General features: G+C 32.1%; 1 protein-coding gene across 2 annotated transcripts; it reads right to left on the reverse strand.

Moving 5' to 3' along the window:
• Positions 1-223: 223 nt before the first annotated feature.
• On the reverse strand, positions 224-24,543 carry LOC107946150 (diacylglycerol kinase 5). Of its 2 annotated transcripts, XM_016880374.2 has the most exons (14): positions 24,081-24,538; positions 23,826-23,882; positions 23,518-23,727; positions 23,186-23,308; positions 22,583-22,711; positions 22,143-22,228; positions 21,424-21,547; positions 18,261-18,309; positions 17,631-17,713; positions 8,751-8,818; positions 2,872-2,946; positions 1,131-1,218; positions 891-1,007; positions 224-671 (listed from the first exon to the last, which is right to left on the reverse strand). In XM_016880374.2, exons 2-14 carry the CDS (start codon positions 23,862-23,864, stop codon positions 318-320), a joined length of 1,545 nt encoding a protein of 514 aa, XP_016735863.1. In that variant the 5' UTR covers positions 23,865-23,882; positions 24,081-24,538; the 3' UTR covers positions 224-317. The 2 variants fall into 2 exon arrangements, with proteins under 2 accessions (XP_016735863.1, XP_016735864.1); XM_016880375.2 differs by lacking the exons at positions 1,131-1,218; positions 8,751-8,818 and having other exon boundaries at positions 24,081-24,543.

Raw genomic sequence — 24,543 nt, forward strand, 5'->3', positions numbered from 1 at the left:
AACTGCCCCTAAAAAGATGAGAAACTAGTCGAAGTTGGTTCCAATGTTGTCGCTTGTTACGTTCTTCCCATCTTTAATGAGGATGATGGCCCTAGAATAGCAATTCAAACCAATACCAATGTGTTATGTGCTTTCTTACTGTTTTAATGCTATGTTTACGGTAAAGGTATTGAGTTCCCTAAATAATGGTTGGAACCACCTGGGTTTAAGATGACAGCAAGTGGAGCATGAACGATAGCATTTTACAGCTATATTGAAAAATGAGTATTTACCACGGAAAATGAGGGAAAGGGTAAAAGAAATGGAGTATTAAAAGTTTAACTAAGATGAGAGATCTCGAGGTCATCAGGGATTTTGAACGTATTGGCAGCACCAAATTTCCGAAACTCTTCTGGGTCATCATCATCACCACCACCACCATCATCGTCGTCGTCATCATCATCATCATTATCATTGACTTGGCTGCGATGGCTACTGGATGAGGTATCATCATTGATACTTTTAGACCGGCAATCTTGGGTTGCAAGCATATTGACTTGTCCAAGGTGAGAAATTTCGACCACCACAGTATCGCTATCAACTGGCAATGGTTGCTTCCATGGTTCCCCATCAATCCTCATAAATGTATGGTCTGCGGCACCTTTGTGAAACTCAAAGCGGATCCGGTGTGCCTATTTTCCATATCAAATACTTGACATTAATATTTACTTAAATTTTAACTAATTTCTGGTCCTTAATAGTGAAGGATAATTATAAGGGACAAATAAAATCATTGATTCGAGTTTTTTTTTTTTTTTCGTTCTTTGGTGCGGGAAAAGGGTTTGAGCTAGGGTTATCCATGAACTGTTTAGGGTTTTAACTATTGAATTATGCCTTCTTTTAATTATTACCTGTGCCAACCGAGTTCCATGTCCCTTTGGAGCTAGCAAGACGAGCCCATGCCAAGCATTTCTAAAACCAACAACTTCGAGAAGGCCATCATCAACATAAGGTGGAGTGAAGTCTTTCTGTAAAGTCAATTGAGAAAAAATAATTCATCAGATTTTTATGAGCAAAGTTGGTCAATATTTCTTAACAAAAGAGAAACACTAAATGTCAAATATAAAACAAATCATGTATTTAGAACTAACATCACGTTGTCTTCTCCCACTTGGCACTCCCCAAGGATTTAGACCACCAGAAAAACTGGGCAAGTTAAGACATACGATCGACCTTATGCTGTTCGAATTTGGAGAGGGGAACCAGGGACATTAGGAAATATATATATATTAGAAGCATCATACAGTGAAGCAATGAAAGGAAATTAAGCTGAAAATTCTAAAATAAGCATGAATCATCTACTTGTTAAGAATAGGAATAGTAAAGCTTGAAAAGATGGAAAGAAACAAGACGACATCTTTGTCTCCCAGAAATCAAGAGAACCTCATTGATGAGATTATACTCTTGTTGAAGCTTTTCGAGAAATTGTGGGGTTAGGAAGAAGTTCTATAGAATTGCATGGCCAAATTTTGCAAACAACATTCTCGTAGTAAAAAAAAAACTGTCATGATAGTGAGTTAAGCCCTTTTCACTTTTCACCAGAGAACTATTGGGCTTCTCCTTTTTTCTTATTTAGGTTCATTAAACTCTTATATTATACTTCCTTAGTTTCTATTTATCAAATTATATTTCCCAAAAATATTAATAATTAAATGGTAATATAAAAGATATTAAAATAAGTAGTCAAATTATCAAGTGGTTGGCATGTGTAAATTAGTTTGCAGATAGGAGTATCAATTTTGCTTAGAGTTGGCTGTAACAACAATTAGAATAAAAAAGGTGGCATAATGAAAAACAAGAAAATAAAAGAAGCAATACAACCGATTTTTGTTTATGCAGTTCAGACACAATGGTCCTATATCTACGGAGCATCGCTTAGATCTTTTATCCCCAATCACCAATTTATTCAAAAGTACACTTATTCCCTATCAGCTAAAGCTCACAACTTCTTCTCCAAGCAAATATATGTAATCCCAATAAAAAAGTAATGATCACTTTACTCACAATGGTCAATTCGACTAAGTATAACAAACACCTTAGTCAACAAAGCAAACAATCAAATAAAGAAGCAAACAACAAGCGAATTGAAACAAACAAGCATGACCCTGTACGTAAAAATCAACTCTTAAAACTAATAATTCCTAAGGGACGTGTCACCTCTTTATAAGCTTAGAAAGCAACAAAATATTCTCCTTTACAACAGTTGATAAGTTGTTGAGAAACTCCCTTGAATAAAATAGATTATTATTTCTAAAAAATAACACTTTAATTATCAAGATATAATAGAACTTTGATGTTTAAGAAATCAGTTGGGAGGCAAACACCTTTAATGGTCACTTAGTCTTGTTTTGTCAAACATACCACAATCAAATGGACTAAACTTAACTTAATTACTGAAACTTGTATAGGGCCCAAAATGATGGCCCAAACAAGAAAACAAGTTTTTTGTTATTATTTTGTCAAACATGTCATAATCAAATGAACCAAATTCAACCCAATCAAAACCTATATAGGGTCCAAAATGATGTCCCAAACAAGAAAACAAGTAACATTACATGAAACAAGCAACAACAGCGTCTCTAACAACATGCTCTAACAATCACTTTCTACGGTGATTGAATGAAAATATGTCATTTTACAATAAATTTTGGTAAAAATTAGTGACAGGCTCTGCCATGAAATGAAGAGACGGGCTATATATCTTGTCAACACAACCTATGAATGTGACGTAATGAAAGTTTTTGGTACGAATGAATAGATCCTCTTCTTTCCACATTATCAAATAAATAATATCGAAAGCCAGTGACCTGCATTTGGGCCAAATGGAATTACCTGTGGTGTATCTGGAGGTCTTCCCATTGACCAAGTTTCTTCTTGATTCGAACTTTTACAAGCTGGGCAACATTCCTGTAGTTTAAGATCATAATAAAATTTCAGTTTACTAGAAAAGACATGAAGTTATATATTGAGAGATTATAATGTTTCAAACCAATAGGAAAAACTTGGGAGAATTAAAGACAGTTATTTGCAGATATGCTGCAATTATATAGAACATATTACACGAGTAATTTTCATGTTATAAACTCTTAAGTCCGTCAGCCTTCTTCATTTTTTTTCTTTTGAATTTATGTTTTATTTCCATTAACAAAAAAAATCATTAGAGAAAAAAAGAGAGTCAATTATCAATGAAAGGAAAATGCATGAAACTTTGTTGAAAAATAATACTACTTTACTGGTTAAAAAGATGACAATAACTTGTTTTTTTCTTCGTTTGTAATTATCTTTTGATTAGATGAGTTATGGGGAACTCCTTTTAGTGTATAGTAGAGATGGATAGGATGTTTTGAAAAATATGCATAATTGTTTTTACTAAAATTTGACTATTTTACCAAAAATAACCACCTAAATTACTTGAAATGAACAGTGTTGAGAGATTCTGGACACCCCATGACCAACATTCATGTGACCAATTCCCAAAAATCACCTAATAATTGAAAAAGTTTTTAAAAAATGATTTTTTTGGTGCAGGCCATTGCATGGCTGACATTCATGTATTTTTTTCGATATTTAAAAGAGTTTTTGGATTTTTGCTTTGTGATGGCCGACACCCCTTTGGTTTCAAAACTTTTAAGCTATATCATGCTATAATATACAATATGGTGTTTGTGTAATAGGCATAGGTTTGACTAAAAAAAGTGTTTACTCAAAGCATGAATTAATGTTATAAAACTCACACCGAGCTTATTAGCTCACCCCTTAGTTTTCGTAAAATTTTCAAATAATACACGAGTGTCGGACTTGAATGCATCATATGGAGGAGTCTCTCGAATACAATTTTTAATAAAATACATCATAAATTGATTGAGGTTTTTTTTTGGACTTTGGACTATTTTTGGGTTATTTATACTTTTGATATAATAATTGCTTTGCATGCATAATCGATGAACTTATAAATATTTTAATTATTATTTTTAGAACTTAAATGGTTTTATCTAATCTTAAATAAATTTTAAACTTAAAATTTTTCTAAGTATTTTTAAAAGTCTGCTGCAAATGATTTACATCTAGACCATTTATAAGTAGCGTTCAACATTGATGTTCCAATTCTATTTAAATGCTTTAAGATTATAATTCGATTTAATTAGTGAATTTTTTCAAAATAAGCATGTTTTACTAAATGTTTTACAACAATATTAAATTATTTAGAAATTAATTCCAGGTTTTCATAAAAACGATTTAAACATAATTGTTTTTAATAAGAAAAAGTTTTTCAACGAAATTAATGTGGCTTCCGAAATTTAATCATAATGTCTAGATCGAGTTTGAGGGGTTACATTTTATGGTATCAGAGTCGAGTTCAAAACTTAGACTATAGATTTTTAATCTAGTCTGCATGCATGTTTTAAAGAGTATTTTTAAAATATATATATTACTGTTAAATTTCAAATTCGAATTATCGAGAATCCGAGACTCTGATGTTGATTCCTCTTTAGATGATGTACTTATTGAAATTTAGATTGAAAATTAATATATATGAATAATTAAAAATATTTTTGAAACTGTAGATTTTAGAACTGAAAACTTTCAGGTAATAATTAGTGGTTGTACCTTGCATTGATTGGGAATTGGTTTTACCCAAATGTTTGTTGTTAAAAGTGTTTCTATTAAACTGAGAATTTGGAGTAGAGGAAATTGTTAATGATATTTCTGTAGATTGTTCCTTGAGACAATCCGTGATAGTGAATAAGAAGTCCGTTGGTAGTTTAAGGCGAAGTAATGTCTGGAACTGCATTGGAATTAGAGTTGCGCAGCGAAAGCTGGTGGTTAATTTGGAAAGAGGAGTTATGAATTTTGTGTTCAGTGTAGGGCATGACAACAAGAATTTCGAGGACGAAATTTTTTTAAGGAGGGGAGAGTTGTCATATCCCAAAAATCGGGTTAGTAGAAATTGGGGTTAATGAACAAGAGTGGTCACGGCCCAATTTTTAAAAGTTATCTTTGCGCATTAGTTGATAACAAGTATTTAGTCTAAAGGTTAAGTAGCGGTGGAGTTGTCCTTAAAGATCTGAGTTCAAGTTCTTTCCCTCACATCAATTTCTATTTTGAGCAATTTCGCTTCAAAATCCTAGTTTGTGCTATGCCTTGTTTTAAAATAAATGTCGTTAGCATTTAACAAAGCAATTTAAGTGGTCAAGTGGTTAGTCACCTTAGGTAACTCCTAAATGATCCAAGAGAAAAAGAGGGCTGTTAGGTAAGAGGATTCAATATAAGATGCATTTGGAGCCAAAGGAAAGGCAAAATGCAAGCAAAGGGCAAGAAAAAGAAAAAAGAAACAATGCGATTGAAGAAACAGTAACTCTAGAAACAGTGGAAAGAAAGGCAAAGTTCCACTATGTTCATCTACAAGAAGTCCACAAATCTAAATAAATATTATTAGTATAGACAAGATATACTATGCAAGTCTAGCAAACAACTTGGTAATTTGGGGAAAGTTTTCAAGAACCAAAGCGAACAATGACAAGATTAACAGGCTATAATGACAGACATCTTGCAGTAGAAAGATTAATAGGTTAATGATGCTTCATCTTATGCAACCAAAACTTCCTCAACTGCATGGTTTATCAACAGTGGATGTACTCATTATATGGAATCAAACATCAACTTATTTAAGGAATTAAACAAAACTTCTTGTTCCAAAGTCATAATTGGTAATGGTGAATTCATAGGAGTTAAAGGAAGAGAAATTGTGATAGTTAAGACATCATTAGGTACAAAACTAATTATAGATGTTTCATTTATACCACAAAGAGATCAGAATCTCCTCAGCCTAGGGTAGATATTACAAAAGAATTATTATTTGGTGTTTAAAGACAAATCATATGTTATTTATGATATATAAGACCATGAGCTCTTTACTATTAGCATGAAAGGGAAATATTTCTCCTTAGATTAGGATCAATCCAATTCAACATATATTGATCCAGTTAATAAATCTAAATTGTGTTATAAAAAGATGAGGCATTTTAACTAAAGGTCCTAAATAAAAAATCTGAGGTAGTAAATATTTCTACAAGGTCATTTTACCCATATGTATTGGATGAAACAAAAATTTGAGGTAGGAAATGTACTTTGAGGATTCAAGGCCTTGATTAACAACTAAAATGATTAGAGAATCAAAATCATTAGGCTAGATAATGATATTAAGTGCACATAATGAGTTTTGCAAAGTTATATGTATTGAAAACCAATTGACTAGATGCATTATAAAAATGGCTAGATGCATGTTATTTGAAAAATATCTTTCTAATAAATTTTGGGTAGAAGGAACAGACACTACTATCTACCTACTCAACAAAACGCCAACCGAAGTCTTCAAAGTACAGACTCGTATAAAAGTTGCTATGGCAGTAAACCTTCCATTTATTATCAGAAATTTTTAAAAGCTTTTTTTATATTCATGTTCCTAAGGTTCAAAGGGACAAACTTGATTAGAAGACAAAAATATTCATTTTCTTAGGCTATAGCAACATTAGAAGAGACTATAAAACTTACAATCCACTTATATGCAAGGTAATTGTAAGTAGAATTGTAAAGTTTAATGAACATGCAACATTGAGTTGAGAAACAAATGAAAATCAAGCCAAAAGGGACACATCAACTTGAACTCTTAATAGCAAAAAGATTTCACTCTTGATGATGAAATTTTTGACCATGATCTAGTAAGAGGAACTAAACCACTTACTGACATCTATTAGACGTCAAATGTTACTATACTTGAACCAAACAACTTTGAAGAAGCCTTCAAATTGTAAGAATAGAGAGATATCATGAAGGCGAAGATTTTAATGATTGGAAGAATCTGACTTGGATGCTAGCAAACAAACCTAACAATAAGAACATAGTTAAAGTCAAATGGATTACCAAACCAAATCAAATGTAGATGATTAGTTGCTAAGAGCTACTACCAAAGGTATAATTTTGATTATTGAGAAACTTTTCCTCCAATTAAAAGGCTAGACACAATAAGACTATTATTAGCCTGAGTAACACAGAAAAGATGAAAATAATTTAAATTGAGTTAAATTAGCATTTTTGAATGACTATTTTCAAGTGGAGATCTACATTAAACAACCTGAATGTTTTGCTGCTAAAGGGAACAAAGATAAATTTTATCTACTAAAACAGGTCCTTGTATGGATTGGAACAAGCTCCAAGAGTTTGGTATTTCAATATTGATGATCACTTGTTGAGTTTACAATTCAAGAAAAGCTTCTATGAGACTACATTGTATGTCAAAACTATTGATGACAATGGTTTTTTTTTTATTATCTCTCTAAATGTTGATGACTTAATGGTGATTGTGAGCAACTCTAAATTGATGCAAAAATTCAAAGATCAAATGATGGTATTTGAAATGATAAACTTGGGAGAGATGTTTTACTTTTTTGGAATCGAAATTTCTCAATTTGAATAAAGAATTTTCATTTATCAACAAAATTATGCCAAGCAAGCACTGAAAAAATTCAATATAAAAAATAGCAAAAATGTTAGCACTATATTGGTCAAAATGAGAAGCTTTGCAAATATGACAACTCTACCAAGGTTGATGAAACCAATTACCAAAGGCTCATTGGTTTCTTTTATTTGAAAGCAACTAGACCAGACATAATGCTTGCTACCAATTTTTTTTTTAGATTTACATATTGGCCAAGAAAATCTCATCTTAGAACAAGAGAGTGTTGAGATATATTAACAATACAATTGATTTCGAAATTTTATTTCAAAAGTTAAATAAAGGGAAATTGGTGGATTATATAGATAATGTTTTTCCTAGATCTTGTGAGGACATGAAAAGCATTTTTGACTATCTATTTACGCTTAGTTCGAGCACATTTGCATAGAACTCAAAGAATTAAAAAATTGTGACACAATCAATTGAATAAGTAGAGCATGTTGCAATTGCAACCACTATGAATTAAATAATGTGGCTAAAGAAATTGTTGAAAGATTTAGGGCCACCTAAAAAAAAGCAATAAAAATCAAGTGTGATAATAAATCAATTGAGGCAATGGAAAAAAACCAAGTTTCCATAGAAGATCCAAGCACAAAAAAAATTAAATATCAATTTGTTTGAGATGTTGAATCAAAACATGAAGTAAAGTCAATCTATTGCAGCTAAGAAGATCAACTTGTTGATATTTTGACTAAAGCCTTACCTAGGGAGAAGTTTGAAGTAAGGATTTAAATACCTAGGGTAAAGTTTTCTCTTATTTTTACTATATTTTTGTTTATTTTTTGAAGACCGATCTTAAAGCTTTCAGTAGTTTTTAGGAAAAAAGTTTAGGATAAAAATGACTAGAATTTAGATAAAATTTATATTTTTGACAAAGATCATAATGTGGATAACAATGACTGGTTAAGAAATATGCTTAGGAAATGGTTTGGACAAAGCTTAAATAAGATTTGCACCTATAAATATTTCTAAGATCTTTAGTTTAAGGTATTCAAGTTAGAAACACAAAAGGTTGTTCTTATTATTTTCTCTTCCTTTTAAGCTTTCCTCTCAAATTTCCTCATTGTTTCTTCTCTCCCTCCCAACAAAAGTAAAGGTTGGCCTTTACCATTACATAAAACATAGAAGCAACCAAGCTTAATTTGCAAAACAATGAAAATTAGAAGCATAAAAGATTAAAAAAAAAGACAAAGATTACGTTGTAGAAGGATGAAAAGTAGATGCGGCAAACCACCCTTGCTTACAACCAAGCTTTGCATAAGTAGTCTGTTGGAAACAAAGCAAATGAAATTAAAAATTTATTAACTGACATATCCTCTTAAAAGATTATTTTTATTGTCAAAGACAAGTAAGATAGAGAAAACACACACACATAGAAACAAATATACAAACGTTTATATATTCTATAAACAACGTATATCACTATACAACACATAAATCTATATTCAGTCATCAACAAAGGCTATTCAAAAACATTTTGTATGAGTTCAAAACGTTAAACTTACTAAAAAGATTGAATTAACTGAGAATAAACACAAAAAGAAACAAGAATTAGAAAAAGTGGTGTTCTTGTGTCATGATAAACATTCAAGTAGTTAAGATACAAAAGAATAAACCCTGCGAAGGAAAATTTCTTAGCTCCATTTACGCATTGTGCCAGATTAATTTCAAATTTTATGCATTAATCCACTTCAAATTTATTTCTTAAATGATTCACATGTTTGTGTTTAACAAAGCATCTCGCCATTTTTTAGAATTTAGTTGCAACTCTAAAAAGTGAGTAAATTAACTAACATATGGACTCCATGAGTAGGGCATTATTATAAGTTTAGCATTTTTATTTGGACAGTAGATCAATGCCTAGCTAAATATACCTTAGTTTCTTAACAAAACAACAAAGCTAAAGATGTAATTTTTTTTATGGAACCTAAATATGTAATTGTAAAATAATGAGAAAGATAAAATGGAAATGAGAATTTGGAGACTACTGTGAAGAGAAAGAGAAATAGAGGGGAGCAGAAGAAATGGAGGTTATAAAGAGGGGAAGAAAAAAAATTGAAGAGATTTGATTTGAACATTTTGCTTAATTATCGCTCAAGCTTTGATGGGTTTTATACAATAATAAAATGTACATAAAAAAGAACTAGGAAGATTATAACCTATTTTGAATTTCTTAAAATATAACTTACCTAAATATATTCTAATCCTTAAAATTATGTCTCCCTCAAGTTATAGCATATAAATCATAGACTTCTAGCTTGTCACTTATATATTCAATTTAAGGTTTCCTAAAATCTTTAGTGAAAACATCTTCTAACTGATATTTAGAACTGACAAATCTGGATGCAATGCATCTTGACTTAATATTTTTTCGCACAAAGTAACAATTTATCTATATGCATTTCAATCTCTCATGTACTATTAGATTTGAGGCAATATGCAATGTTCCTTGATTTTTACATATTAACTTCATTACATTGATAATTTCATATTTCAATTCTTGAACCAATTATCTCAATCAAATAAGTTCACAAGTAGTTAAGGTTATGGCTTTCTATATTTTGCTTCTAATTTGATCTTGCTGTTACTTCTTACTATTTCATGATATTATATCCCCCCATCCTCAAAAAAGAAATACAATATCCTGAAGTGAATCATTTATTTTAGGAAGATCCTACACAACCAACATTTGAGTATCCAACAATTTGAGTGTTTCCTTTATCTTCATACAATAAGCCTCGTCCAAAAGCACTTTTAATATGCCTAAGAATACTTATTGTTGCTATCACATGAAATTTTAAAAAATTGACTAACCACACTTATTGCAAAGAAAATGTTTAGTCGTATGATAGTAAGATAATTAAGTTTTCCAATCAATCTTCGATATTTGATAGGATCTTTTAGTGACTCCCTTATTTTGGAACAAGCTTGACATTGGGATTCCTAAGAGTTTCCATAGGTTTACAATCTAGCATTTATGTTTCTTCTAGAATACTTAAAACATACTCTTTCTAGGAGATAGTAGTGCTTGTATTTGATTATGCTACCTTAATGCCAAAGAAATATTTTAACTTCTCAAGTCTTTTGTTTGAAAGTGATTGAAAAAATGTTGTTTGAGATAGAAAATGCCTTCATAATCACCTCTTGTAATAACAATATCATCCACATATATCACTAAATTGATGCATTTGTCGTGATTATTATAGAGGTAAAAGACTAAATGATTTGTTCTCTTCTTTTCATCACAAATTTTTGAATAAAAACAATGAATCTTCCAAACCAAGCCTCTAGTGTTTTTCAGTCCATAAAAAGATTTCTACAACCAACATTCTAACTTAAACTCTCCCTTAATAACAAAATCTAATGGTTGCACAGTATAAACTTCATCAGTTTATTCGCCATGAAGGAATGGATTTGAATATCCAATTTGATGAATAGTCTAATGATTCATGGCAATAAAAGAAATAAAAAATTGAACTGAGAAAATTTTGACAGCTGGAGAAAAGATCTCTCCATAATTAAGGCTAAGAATTTATGTAAACCCTTATGAAACGAATCATGCTTACAGTCATTTTATCTTACCAATATAATCGACTTTAACTATGTAAACCCATTAACCACCAATTGCAAATTTATTTGAAGATAAGGGAACCCAAGTATGATTAGCATGAAGAGAATTCATTTCCACCATTATAGCCTGTTGTAATCAAGGATCTACCTTTGCTTCACTAACAATCTTACAAATGGATACATTGGATGAATTTGATAAAAATGCACAATATAAAGTTGACAACTACTGATAACTCAAAATTGTAAATAGGATGAGGAATAGAAGAAGAACAAATACTTTTTTCTAATTGTAATAATTTTTTTTTGCTTAAGGTATAACCAAATATGGAGATGTAGGAGATGTGTCATTGGGAACATAAACTTATTCTATAAATGTAGGAAGATTAGAATGGTCTATAGAATGTCATCTTGAGTAAACCTGAAGAGGTTTTGAAGGAGGTGTAATATCAAGAATAAGAAATATAGGAATTGAAAGAATTTTTTTTAACATATTTTTTATCGATGGGTTGAGATGAAAAATAAAGAGATGTTTCAAATAAAGTCAAACATGTAGAAATAAAATATTTGAGTGATTGAATCATAACATTTTTAACCCTTTTTAATGACAAGAATATCCCTAGAAGACACATTCAATGGATTTAAAAAAGAGTTTATCTTTTCTTGGTGTATGATTGTGAATAGAGCAAGTATAACCAAACATGCGTAGAAAATGGATAAGATGACCGATTTGGAAAAACAACTGCATGGTTGGTGTTGCAAAAAAAAAAAAAAGAAGTCATATGATTAATAAGATAACATATTGTTAAAACAAGATCCCCCAAAACAAATTGGTACATTAAAATGAATAATCTTAGTACGAGAAATTTCAATGAGATAATAATTTTTATGTACAATCATTATTTTGTTGTGGGATTTAAGAATAAGAAGTTTGGTAGATGATTCCTTGGGAAATCATGAATTTCTATAAATGAAAAGAAACATATTCTCGTGCATTATCACTACATAAAATTTTAATTGAAACAACGAATTGGCCAAATTGATTGTGAATCTCAATATAGAAGTTTTTAAAATTATCAAGCAATTCAAATTTATTTTTTAATAAGAAACAATCAAGTGAAATGAGAAAAAACATAAAAAAAAAAAACAAAGCACCAAAAGTTAAATTGACACAACTTGGACCCCAAATATCTAAATGAACAATACTAAATAAAGATCAAGTTCTACTATTTTATTTGTTTTGGGAAAGAAGTATGGGTGTGTTTCCCAATTTGAAATGACTCACGTTCTATGAAAGATAATTTTGACAAATTAAGATCAATCTTCTAAAGTTTGGATAGACTAAGATAACCTAGACAACTATGTATGAGATTAACCGAAGTATCGAAAGTACAGGCTATTGGTGTAGTAAGGCAAGATAGATAGTATAATTCATGGGACAAATCCCCTTTGCCAATAATCTATCCCAAATTCTTATCGTACACAAAAACAAAATGTGAAAAGAAAATGACTCAAAAAATTAAGTTGTTTATAACGTTTACTAATGGAAATCAAGTTATAAGGGCATTCTTAGATATTTAACTGTAGAAGAAGTTAAAAGAAGAAGTATGTAACAGCTCAATTTTCAATAGTGTAGGAAACAGTGGTTCGAGACCACTAAATCCGACGATTGAGTTCGAAAAATTTTATTATTTAGTAATTATGATTTAAATGTGATTTTAGAAAGATTTGTGAAATAGTGATTTGACATTAGAAGGAATTATTAGGTTAATTGATTTTGAAAACGAGGTATCGAGACTTCGATTTTATAAATCAAGTTGTAAATATTTTTATAAATATTTACAGAGTGTCATTAAGTTAGTATTAAAGTTTCGTTAGAAAATTTTAACTTTTTGATAGTTAATTAAATAAGAAGGACTAAATTGAAAAAATTGCAAAACTTGCTAATTAAAGAAATAGTGATTAAATAGCTTAAGTGGTGAATAAGGAAGGACCAAAAAGGAAATTATACACTTATTAGAGGGCTGAAACGACATGTGAAGAGAAAAAATCTTGAAATTAGATGAATTAGGGGCAAAATGGTTATTTTGGAATTAAGGTAAAAATTAAAACAATGACTAAATTGAAAATCTAGACATTTCTTCATCAATATTCAGCCAAAAACACTATAGAAGAGTCTCTAAAAAGCTTTTTTTTCATATTTTTACACCATGTGAGTTCAATTCTTACTCTTTTCTTGAAATTTTTGTGTTTTTAAGACTTTTACAACTAGGTCCAACTATCTATTTCATTAGGTTTTTATTTTATGAGTAATTTTGAAAGTTACCATTGATGAGTGTTGGATGTTTGTGATGAATTAATATGGATTTAGGGTTTTAATTTTGTTATATGATGATTTTATAAAGTGAATTTGATAGATATTGATTTTAAGACTAAATTGTGAAGAATTTAAGAATTAAGGCTTGCTATTAAATTTTTATGTATCAAAGGTTGTAAGATAGCCTAGAATACTTAAATAAATTGTCAATTGAGAAAAGTAAGTTCATTTGGTAGACTAATTAGTAAGGGACTAAATTGCAAAAATTATAAAAGTTAGGGTAATTGTGTAATTTTAAAATATGTAGGGTACTGATTGTAAAGTGAATTGAAACTGAAATATATGTTAATGCATGAGTAATTTTATATTTTAGATCAAGAGCCGGTAGATCAACGAGAAAAAAGGAAATTAACAAAATAATCCTTGAACTACTACAAACTTACAATCTAACCCAGGTAAGTTTGCATGGTTAAACTTTAATGTTAAATGTTAAATTGATGATTGGTATTATGTAATTATTCATATCATTTGTTGAAAATAAAATTATTATTAAAGTTATAAAAATTGAATTGAATGTTCGAGGCGAAAGGAACATAGGATTGAGTACATTCGTTTTGTGTAAAGGAGGACTTGACGGCAAATTACCCAAGTAAACCGGGGTTCGGCATTTGTTGCTAACTTTTGTGTTTGCTTTTAGTTTAGCTCTTATGAGCTTTAGCTAACTCATATGAGTTTCAGTTTAACCCTACTAGGTTTCAGTTTAGCTCTTTTGAGCTTCAGTTTAACCCTTGTGGGTTTCCGTTCAGCTTTTATGAGCTTCTGTTTAACCCTTAAGGGTTTTCGTTTAACACTTATGTACTTCTATGCAGCCTTTGGGCTTCTATATATGATGTACTCATATCCGTAAGACGCTATCCAATTTGACAAAGGCTGGTAAGTGACATATGGAGTATTATTGGATAACTTAATGATATTATTAATTTTGAGATGAAATAAGTGAAATCATCAATTGAAGTTGTGATTGGCAGGAAATGTGTAATGAATGATTTAGTTAAATGCATCATTATAATATGTTCGGTCAGATTTAAGTTTAAAGCCAACGAACTTACTAAGCTACATTTAGTTTACTTGTGTTGTTTAATATTCTTTGTAGATTTTCGAGTAGTCGGGAGGTCGGATCGATGCATTGAATCACACTATCCAACTTTCCGGTAGATTTTGCTAAACATACTATGTTTTATATGGCATGTATAGGAATTTAAATGGCTGTGTAAACATTAAAATTACATTTTGGCTATGTTCGGTATAAATGTTGGTATGGGTAATGAATGAATTAGTATAACATGTTAATATAGCAGTTGCATGAGTGAATTAATTTATGTTCTAGTTTAGATTGTTAGAGTATATGTGGTAATATGACCATAATAATGATAGGATTGGTTGTTTTGAAGATTTTGTTATGACCTATATGTATGAAATTTGAGATGTGTAGGTTGGAGTCAAGAATGGGTGAGAAAAGAGGTCATAAAATGGCTTATTTTCGTCCACATGGGCAGAGACACGGGCCTATCACACGGCCGTGTGGTCTGGTCGTGTGTCCCCTGCACCTTGAATTTTCATAATAGAATACCCAGGTTTTTACACAGCCTATCACACAGGCGTGTGGCTTGGCCGTGTGACCCCTGCACCCTTCACACGGCCTATCACACAGGCGTGTGGATGGCCGTGTGACCCAAGTCAGAGAGTTACACGAGTATGGACACGGGCTGGAATATAGCCGTGTGTCTCACATCAAATGCCCACACGGCTTAAGACACGGGCATGTCACTAGGCTACACGGGCGTGTGTCCCCTACTCCTAAGAAAAATTTTTGAGATTTTGAGAAAAATTCCCTGGGTATCCAGTTTAGTCCCGATTCAATTATAAAGTGTATATTGGGCCTCGAGGGCCTATATAAAGGTCAATATGAGTGTTTTATGATTGGCTCTTGATGTGTATATTAACTATTGTAAAACGTTAGTATTTAATCAATAAAGTTTAGTAATACTCTGTAACCCTATTCCGGCAACGGATAAAGATTAAGGGTGTTACAAAGCAAGGGTGGAAAACAAGTTTTTATTATAAAAAAAATATAGTCGAAAGCATCAGACTCAAATATCCAAGTCCCATATGAGGAAGCTTGAGTTAGGTGAGTAAAAAATTATTTGGTTGAGCAACAAGAACTATGTTGGAAGATTGTTGTTTCACTGCTTGATATTGTAAATACTCATCATAATTTGACTCAATTAATGTGATTGATTTGACCATTTGTGTATGAGTAGTTGGTAGTGAAAAAATTCCATCTCTTTGAGCTTGAGCAATACGAGTAGTATAGGTTGATTATTACAAGGAAGTCATGCATGTAAAGCCTAACAAGTGTCATGTGTGTGTCCACATTTGTCACAATAAGTACATTGGGATATAAATCCTCTACCTTTTTCTTCTTTGATGATCTCCTTGCTCAATTTTCTATATAGCTAAGACAAAGGATTCAATCTCGAATTAGTCTTGATTTGAGGAGATGCAAAGTAAACAAGTAGACATATCTTCAAGCGTAATAATAATTGTGACGATAAGAATTTGATATTGGAGATGGGCTAGATCTGCTCATAATCCAGTTAAGGCAAGTACAATTAAATTCTTCTCTTTGTTATTTCCTGGCCATTAACATTTTTAGAAGGATGCATGAGCACATAAAATTCATCCTTCAAAGTTTCAACCTACCTCAAATAGCTAGTTATATCTTGTTGATTTTGCTGTAAAGAACAAGATTTGATACAACTTTATAATTTCGCATATTGGCCTTGGCCCAAGTTTTGTAACAAGTCTTTCCAAACTTAAACAAAGTAATTTTAACTCAAAAGAATGCCACAATAGACTCCATGGTTCTGCATCAAATTTGGCCCAAACATCCCTATTTTTTCTTATCAATTTTTCTAGGATCCAGTTCTAAATGATCTTTATACCTTTGCCCTCATAAACCATTATTCAACAAAAATGGCTTAAGAAATATAGATATTGCTACCTTGTAATTTGACGGTAGTGATAATAAGTAAACCAAAAATAGAACAAAGAGGTTTCAGAGAACTTGATATTTCGACGATGTTGAGAGAATAAAGAAATACCCAAAAATCAAAAAGAGTTAAAACACCAAATTGAGAGTCTCATTGGTGTCAAAAATACTGGGAAAGACATTGTAAAAGAGATTAATGAAAAGTGGTGGTTGGAATTGGGCTCACGCGTCTACCTATGGGAAGAGGGAAAAATATATGTAGTGGAGCGTGTGACTTACACGCATGGCTTCCAATGGCGATACTTGGCCGGACAACTTGACAATAGCTAGGTGTTTAATGGGAGGGGCGGTGAGAACATATAAACTTTGATACCAAGAAGAGAATTTGGAGATTGTTGTGAAAAGAAAGAAGTAGAAGGGAAAAGAAGAAACAGAGGTTCTAACGTGAGGAAGAAAAAAGGAGATTGAAGAGATTTTTCTAAAAATTTTACTTTGATTATCCCAAGTTTGGACTTTTTTTAGTAAATTATAATAGGAAAACAAAGCTCTAACAATAATACGACTAGTGCGACTTGAACTCAAGCCAAATTTGGGGCGATGAACATCCTAACTATTAGGTCAACACCCGGGGTTCTAGATCAAATTTTTACTATAATAAAATGTACACAGATTATAGCCTAAATTAGAACCTATATAGATTTTTAGCTTATCTAAATATATCCTAATCCCTAAAATATAGATTATCTAAATCTATTTTATTTCCTAAAATTGCATCTATCACAGTAGTAATTCAACAGCATCTTCTAACATTGGAATATCTACATGCTATCATCCCACAAAATTGGGCATAGGCACTTCAGAAGACTGTCATCTCTATCTGGCGTCATGTATGCTTCCTAAGTCCTTCATTTCCTCGATAGATGTTTAACCATGAAAAACTTACTAACTAGTTTCTAGGTTGTGAATAGTAACATAATTCTTGAAAAAGATTGTCCTCAAAGCTGAAAGAGAATATGTTTATCAAAGAAAAAATAAGATAGCAGCCCATGTAACATCCTTCAGAAAGGAAAACCCTAATGATTTAACTGCAAGTGTCCATACATGAATCAAACGAAGTAGATGAAACTATGTCAGAAATATACCTGATTAACCAACTGGTTTTTAAATTTTTCTGGATTCACCTTTCGCTCAGAGTGAAAAGCATAAGATACTTGAGCATCCATTCCTGCACACAACATTCCAACAGTACTAATGGGGTTAAGCAGTCAACAACTTCTCATGTTAGAAATAAAACCTATAATCAAGATAAATGAGGACGACGATAACCAAATCTGTTCGTTTTATAATTGGATTGTAAGATAAAGATAGCAATGGAAGTGCCAACTTGCATAGCAGTTAAAGTCTTTTGGCGATTACATGAGGATCTTACCTTTCACTTAGAGTGAGAGGAGCCTAATCCAGATGTAAAATGGAACTAAACACATTAGGAAACCTTAAATTTCACAAGGTCTCTATTCAATCATATCTTCTATAGTATCATGTATTCTTTACAAGATTGATCAATTCCATTACGCAATGAAAAGTAAAGGAAATACGAAAGGGTCACTTTGTGCTATCAAAAAGTATAATCAATTGCACCTTAAAGTATCATTACAAAAACAGTAGCATTTTGAAGGCATCCACAGTTATAAGATACATCTGAAGAAAATTAGGACAACTTCATGTTAGCAACAAAACAACTTTAATACTTTGTACAGGGAAACTACTCTTACCCATGCTGAAGTAATTCCAGAATCCCCCACGAAATGTATGGTAACCTTCCTATGGAGAAAAAACTTTTTCATATAAGAATGCAAACCAATAAAAAATTATAAGTTACAATAATGCTTTGCACATATTGCATTTTCTTTATAAATATTAAGAATCAAGTAGAAAACATTGACTGCAAGTTTGACCAAAGACTCTAGGAAGGATTGTGTTACTAGAAATTGTTAGTGTCTCAAGGGTTGCAAAGTCTTTTTATCATTAACATGACTAAGTCCTATGGGGATTTGTTAGCTTATTAGTAAGAGTTATTAGCTTGTTAGTAAAAGTAGGAAGCTAGGTGTTGTTAGCTTGTTAGTAGGAGTAGGAAACTAAAATTTGGTTGAGTTTGTTACTTAAGACATGTTTATAATGTATGGTTCATGAATTCAATCATCCTTTCCATTCTTATTTTCTATGCTTCTGTTAGATCTCTACTAAACCAATAGTGGTATTGAGAGCTCGTTTTCTTAAGGGACCTGTGAGAAAAGTTCTGTGAGAGTTTTGAGAGAAAAATTGAGAGATACACTTGTGAGGTGTTGAGGAAAATGGAATCGGGATCAAGTCACATGTCTATCTTAGCCCCACCTATGTTTGATGGAGAGAACTATCAAGTATGGGCTGTGAGAATGCAAGCATACATGGAGGGTTTTGATTATTAAGAAGTTAATGAAAACTATGAGGTTACTCCACTTCTCAACATTCAAACTATGAACCAGATCAAAATGCATAGGAGAGAACCACCAAGAAGGTTAAGGCAAACGATTGCCTTTATGCTTCAGTTTCACCAACCATATTCAAGAGCATGAAGGTGTTGAACTTGATCAGAGAATTCGAAAGGCTATAAATGGAGTCTAAGTCAATCAAAGAATACTCTGACAAGCTGGTAGATATTGCTAACAAGGTAAAGGTTCTTAGGACTGATCTCTCTGATTCTAGACTCGTGCAAAAAATATTAGTCTCTATATCTGGGAAGTATGAATCAATTATTGCCTCTTTGGAGAACACCAAGGACTTAACTCAACTGAGAGTAGTGAAGTTGATCAGTGCTTTATAAGCACAAGAGTAGAGAAAGCTAATGAGGTAGGAAGGAAGCATTGAAGGAGAATTGAAGGCTAAGATGCAGTAGGGTGAAGTAGGAGATGACCAAAAGTGGAATGGGAAGAAAAGTGATGGCAATAGTGATTCAGAAATTGTTGCAAAAGGTAATGGTACTGGAAATTCTAACAAATATTCTTCATGTAAGTATTGTAGAAAACAAAATCATCCTCATTTGAGGGGTAAGGTGGAGCACAAGCTGCAATTAAAGAAGAAGAGGACCAGTTGCTTGTTGTCTCTTGCTTCTCATCAAGCACTCTATGTGACAGTTGGTTAGTTGATAGTGGTTGCACCAACCACATGACTAAGTTGATTTCAGATGTTCTGTTTGTACCTAAGATTGACAAAACCTTGCTGAGTGTAGAGCAATTAGTAGAGAAGGGATTAAAGGTGATGTTTGAAGAGGGATGTGTCTGATCCTCGACTGTAGTGGCAATGAATTGCTTAGGATCAAGATGTAGAAGAAATGTTTCTCATTGAATCCACTCGAGAAGGAGCAAGTGGCATCCAAGTGTTAGGGAGGAATGAAATCACATCAAATGGACCTTTTTACTAAGCAAGTTAAGTGTTTGCTGGAGAGATTACATTTAGCTCCAATACCCTGAAACTCCTGTTGGGCCAGTTTGCAAATGACCCTAAAAACTCAAAATCTCAACTTCAAAATTTAGAAAGAAAGATTCAAGAAAAAAGGAATCAAGTGAGGGTTTTAGAGAAACACACAATTGAGAGTGGGGAAGCTTCAATTTCTAATGCATTATTTGTCAAAATGTAACAAACGGTTATGAAATTGATGACACAATGTAATGAAAAGAGTTTTGAGCTTGAGATAAAATCAACACATAATCGTATCCTTCAAGAACAACTGCAAAATAAGTGTTCTAAGAATAAGGAATTGCATGCAAAGGTAACTCTCTTGGAGCAATAGTTGGCATCTCTTTCTGATGATAAACTATCATCCTATGCACATGAAATATCTGAAGAAGATGCTGATGAGCTACGAAAAAAATTCAATCTCAAGAGATTGAGAATGAAAAACTAAAACTAGAACAGGTGCAACTTTCAGAAGAGAATAATGGGTTATGTTTCCAAAATAAAAAGTTGACTGTACAAGCTTCTTATGTGAAAAAATTGACATTTGTAACTGTTGTTAAGTTTAAGAATTTAGATGGTGAGGTGATCAGGCTTTCAGTGCAAAATGCAAAATTGAAGAAGGAATTATTGGTTGCGAGAAGATCTGTTAATCAAACCATAAATAGTGTTAATCGCAAGCATAGTGATAACACAAGACTTTACAGGATAGGGCGGCACTTTGACCACTATCGTGACTTTTCTAGAGCAGTTGGTGATAATTTTGAAATGTGAAATTTTGATCTAGATGATCTAATTATGGAATTGCAGGCTAAGAAACAACTAGAGGTAGCTCTTGAAGTTGCACTAGCCGAGAAGGAATTCATGGAAGATGAATACTGAAAAAGTTAAAGGAACTGGTTTATTGCAGATTAGAGGATCAGATGATAAATATTTTTACTAAATCTTTCCATGTTAGTCTATTTGAGTTTCTTAGGTATAAACTTGGTGTCTGCAACACTTGAGTCAGGAGGGAGAATGTTAGTGTCTCAAGGGCTACAAAGTCTTTTTATCATTGACATTACTAAGTCCTAGGGAGATTTGTTAGCTTGCTAGTAGAAGTAGGAAGCTAGGTGTTGTTAGCTTGTTAGTAGGAATAAGAAACTCAAATTTGGTTAATTTTGTTACTTGAGACATGTATATAATGGCTGCTTGGTTAATGAATTTAATCATCCTTTACATTCTTATTTTCTATGTTTCCATTAATTCTCTACTAAACCAGCAGAAATATTCAAAGAACAAAAGATATTAAAAAATCTTATGAAATCAGAAAAAAGATATTCAGTTGTCAGTAACAAGAGATGGCCTTAAGGTATAAAAAAATATACAATTTCTTAATTGCAAAAAACAAAGTGACACAGAGAAACGACTCTAAGGAGACACAAAGGTAATGGTAGAATGTCTTACCATGTTCAGTTCATCTGTTGAAGAGACGCGACTGAAAGCATGTAAAGAGTGTGGTAGCTCAAGAGGTGCAACAGGATCACAGGAACCTCCCTTTGGAATTTTCATCCTCATAAGAAGATGCCAACTGAATGACAAAAATGCATTTACCAGTAACTAATTGAAGTTTTTTTTATTAGTCAACACTATATTGATTGAAAAATAATAAGCTAAACCATACCTTGTAAGGAGAATATTTTCCAAAATAAGACATTATATCCCCACAGAGGGGGAAAATACAAGTGAAAGAATAATAATGCAGTAATGTAGTTATATATCAGGCTTTGAGAGTTATAGAAAGCATGGTAAGCAAAAATGCTTCTTAATTCTGGCCTCCTTAAGAGTAGAATCTTAGTGAAAATGATGGAAAGAATCGAAAGAGAAGAAAAAATTGTTCTCTCAATGCTGTAGTTATTTTAGGGAAGGACTCTTTTTATATCCTACATCTTTCCTAGTAGATATCATTTATCAAAAAACAGTCGCACATTAGTAATTAACGATTCTTCCCTACTGTAAACTTCCTACAATATTAGTAATTAACGATTTTGTTCCCACTGTAAACTTCCTACCATATTAGTACACCATCAAAGGATTAACCGATGATTTCTACAGGAGAAAATTTACACCATAACCTGGTAAAGAGAGACAGAGAGAGAGAGAGAGAGAGATGTCAACTACATTACTTGTCTATTTTCATTTCCTTTGATTTCATTACTTGTTCCAAGAATGACAACACAGAATTACTATCAGTCTCGGGATTCTTCTTTCCCTGAAATTTAGAAAACTGCAAGTTAGACAAGCACTCAATTGCTCGTAAATTATTGGAGATATATCATGTATAGAGACTTTCATAATATTCCTATTTCCAATTGCAGTGCCGATCAAGAATTTGAAAAACTTAGAGCAAACATTACAAATTTCCCTGGAAGGGAACTAGCCTCAAATCCATATTGGAAAGTCAAAAATAAACAAAACGGAGATATGAAATATTCGAAGGCTTCCGAGCCAATTAAAGCTTCCTGTGCCCAAAACATGACACCATGACCACTTATTGATTGTTTCATGTAATAAAACATATCAAGATACTTGAATCCTCATTTTATCACTTGAAAGAAATTCTTACCCAACCAAAAGCAAAAGGCAGGTTGTTTCCCGTTCCCAAAGGAACTGTAGCAATTGGAGGCGGATGTGACAATTTAAGATCACAAACAACCCCAAGAAGCCAGCCAGCTGTTCCATCCCCACCAGCAACCTAAAGATCAAGCTAGAAGTGAACAATAATTAAAATAGTAGTAACGGTATAAATAATGATTGAATTAATGGGGATAGAGGAAAGAATTATTTTAGGTATTATTTGTGGATATCAATATGAAAGATAAAAAAGGTATAGTTTAAAATTATATATTTTAAAAACATAAAAAATCATTTTTTTAAAATTAAAAATTATAAAAAGAAATTTTAAAATTTCAACATGTTATTGAGAACCCAAACCGACATATCGACTATAAATTTGAGATTATGAGGATTTTATGTCTTTCTTTGACACAATTATTGCCTTGTAATCACATTAATCGACTACATTATTCCAATAAATAAAAAAAATCATACTATTCCAATAAATAATTTTTTTTCTCTATTATTCCGGGAAAAAAATTCTAGTTTAAGTAATAATAATGCACTACCGGTCCTGGCTATTTGTAGCCTCGTTCTAGAAAGATAGACTTACAATTATTTTTAATCTCTCATAAATCTTTGCAGCAAATTTATCATTTTCTTGTTTCAGCTTTTCCAGACTGATGTAAAGTCTACGAAGCACCTTATCAGGGGCTTCTTCCCCCAAATCGGTAACCTGAAATCAGTCACACTGATATCAATCCCAAAGCAAAATATCCAAATATATCAGATAAGGTTATTTGAACAAAAATATAAGGTAAAATTATTGGTTTGATTCGAAACGTACTTTATAAAATCTTTTGGCTGACAAAACCAGTGTGTTTGATTGTCAAAAAAGAGCTTTTGAACAGCTCAAAAGCAATGTCAAACAAGCATTAAACGTACCTGACGTTCATTGAGGAGAGCTCTATATGTTACAAGAAGATCGCCACCCAACTGACCGCCACTCTTGGAGTTGATAAAAACTAACACTGGATACTTAGGTGCATCGGGAACATCGGAGATGTTTGTTTCGCCACTAAATATATAGGTAGGAATGTAGAATTCCTTCAAGAAATCAGCGTCGTATTTGGAGCCAGCCATTAACGGCTCCAACTGCATTATCAAACGATAAACGATTGTCGTACCACGGGAAATTACCAGGAGTTAAAACAAAAGAAGTAGAAGTAGCTGCACCAATCATTGAATTATACCTTGCGTTTAAATGAATTCCAGCCTCTTATCAAGGACATTGAGATCGATTATACCATCTGAAATATTGATCACAACTTAATTGATAGTAAGTAAGAAGGAAAAAAGGCTTAAATTAAAAAAAGAAGCAACAAGGATTTCGAGCTGAAGCCTCTTTGCTTTCTAAAAATTGAAAGAAACAAATGACTGTTGTTCCTTGTGATTGGAGGCTGAATTTTAATTTTACAGAACAAAGAGAAGAGAGATTTAAGAGATACCTGACAGATGAATAAGAATAAGACTTTTTTTTTTCTTTGGCTTTCTTGAGGTGTGATTTGTGATTCAATGAAAGCGTTTTAACTTTGCCATCTCAAAGTTGTATGAATGAAACGTTCAAATAGGAGATGTAAAAGGACAGAGTTGACTTGGTCTGTTCCCTATAGGTGTAGTAGCCCAATTTTGCAAACTAAACCAAACCAAAAATAAATAAATAAATAAACCAGAAAATTAATAAAAGTAAAAAAAATTCATTTACAAAATACAAGCTCATATACATTAAAAAAAAAACAAAGCTCTAAAACCCAAATATCCAACGCCCAATAGCCCAAAACATAAACAAAAAAAAATCCTAGAACCCTAAACTCCCTGCCATATCAGCAAGTGCGCCGCCTGAGATCTGCCCAACTTTCACCGAAATAGGAAAAAACGCGACTCCCCACTAGACCTGTCCATGGGTTGGGC

This window comes from Gossypium hirsutum, chromosome D12 (genome assembly GCF_007990345.1).
Source record: "Gossypium hirsutum isolate 1008001.06 chromosome D12, Gossypium_hirsutum_v2.1, whole genome shotgun sequence".
Taxonomy (NCBI): Eukaryota; Viridiplantae; Streptophyta; class Magnoliopsida; order Malvales; family Malvaceae; genus Gossypium; species Gossypium hirsutum.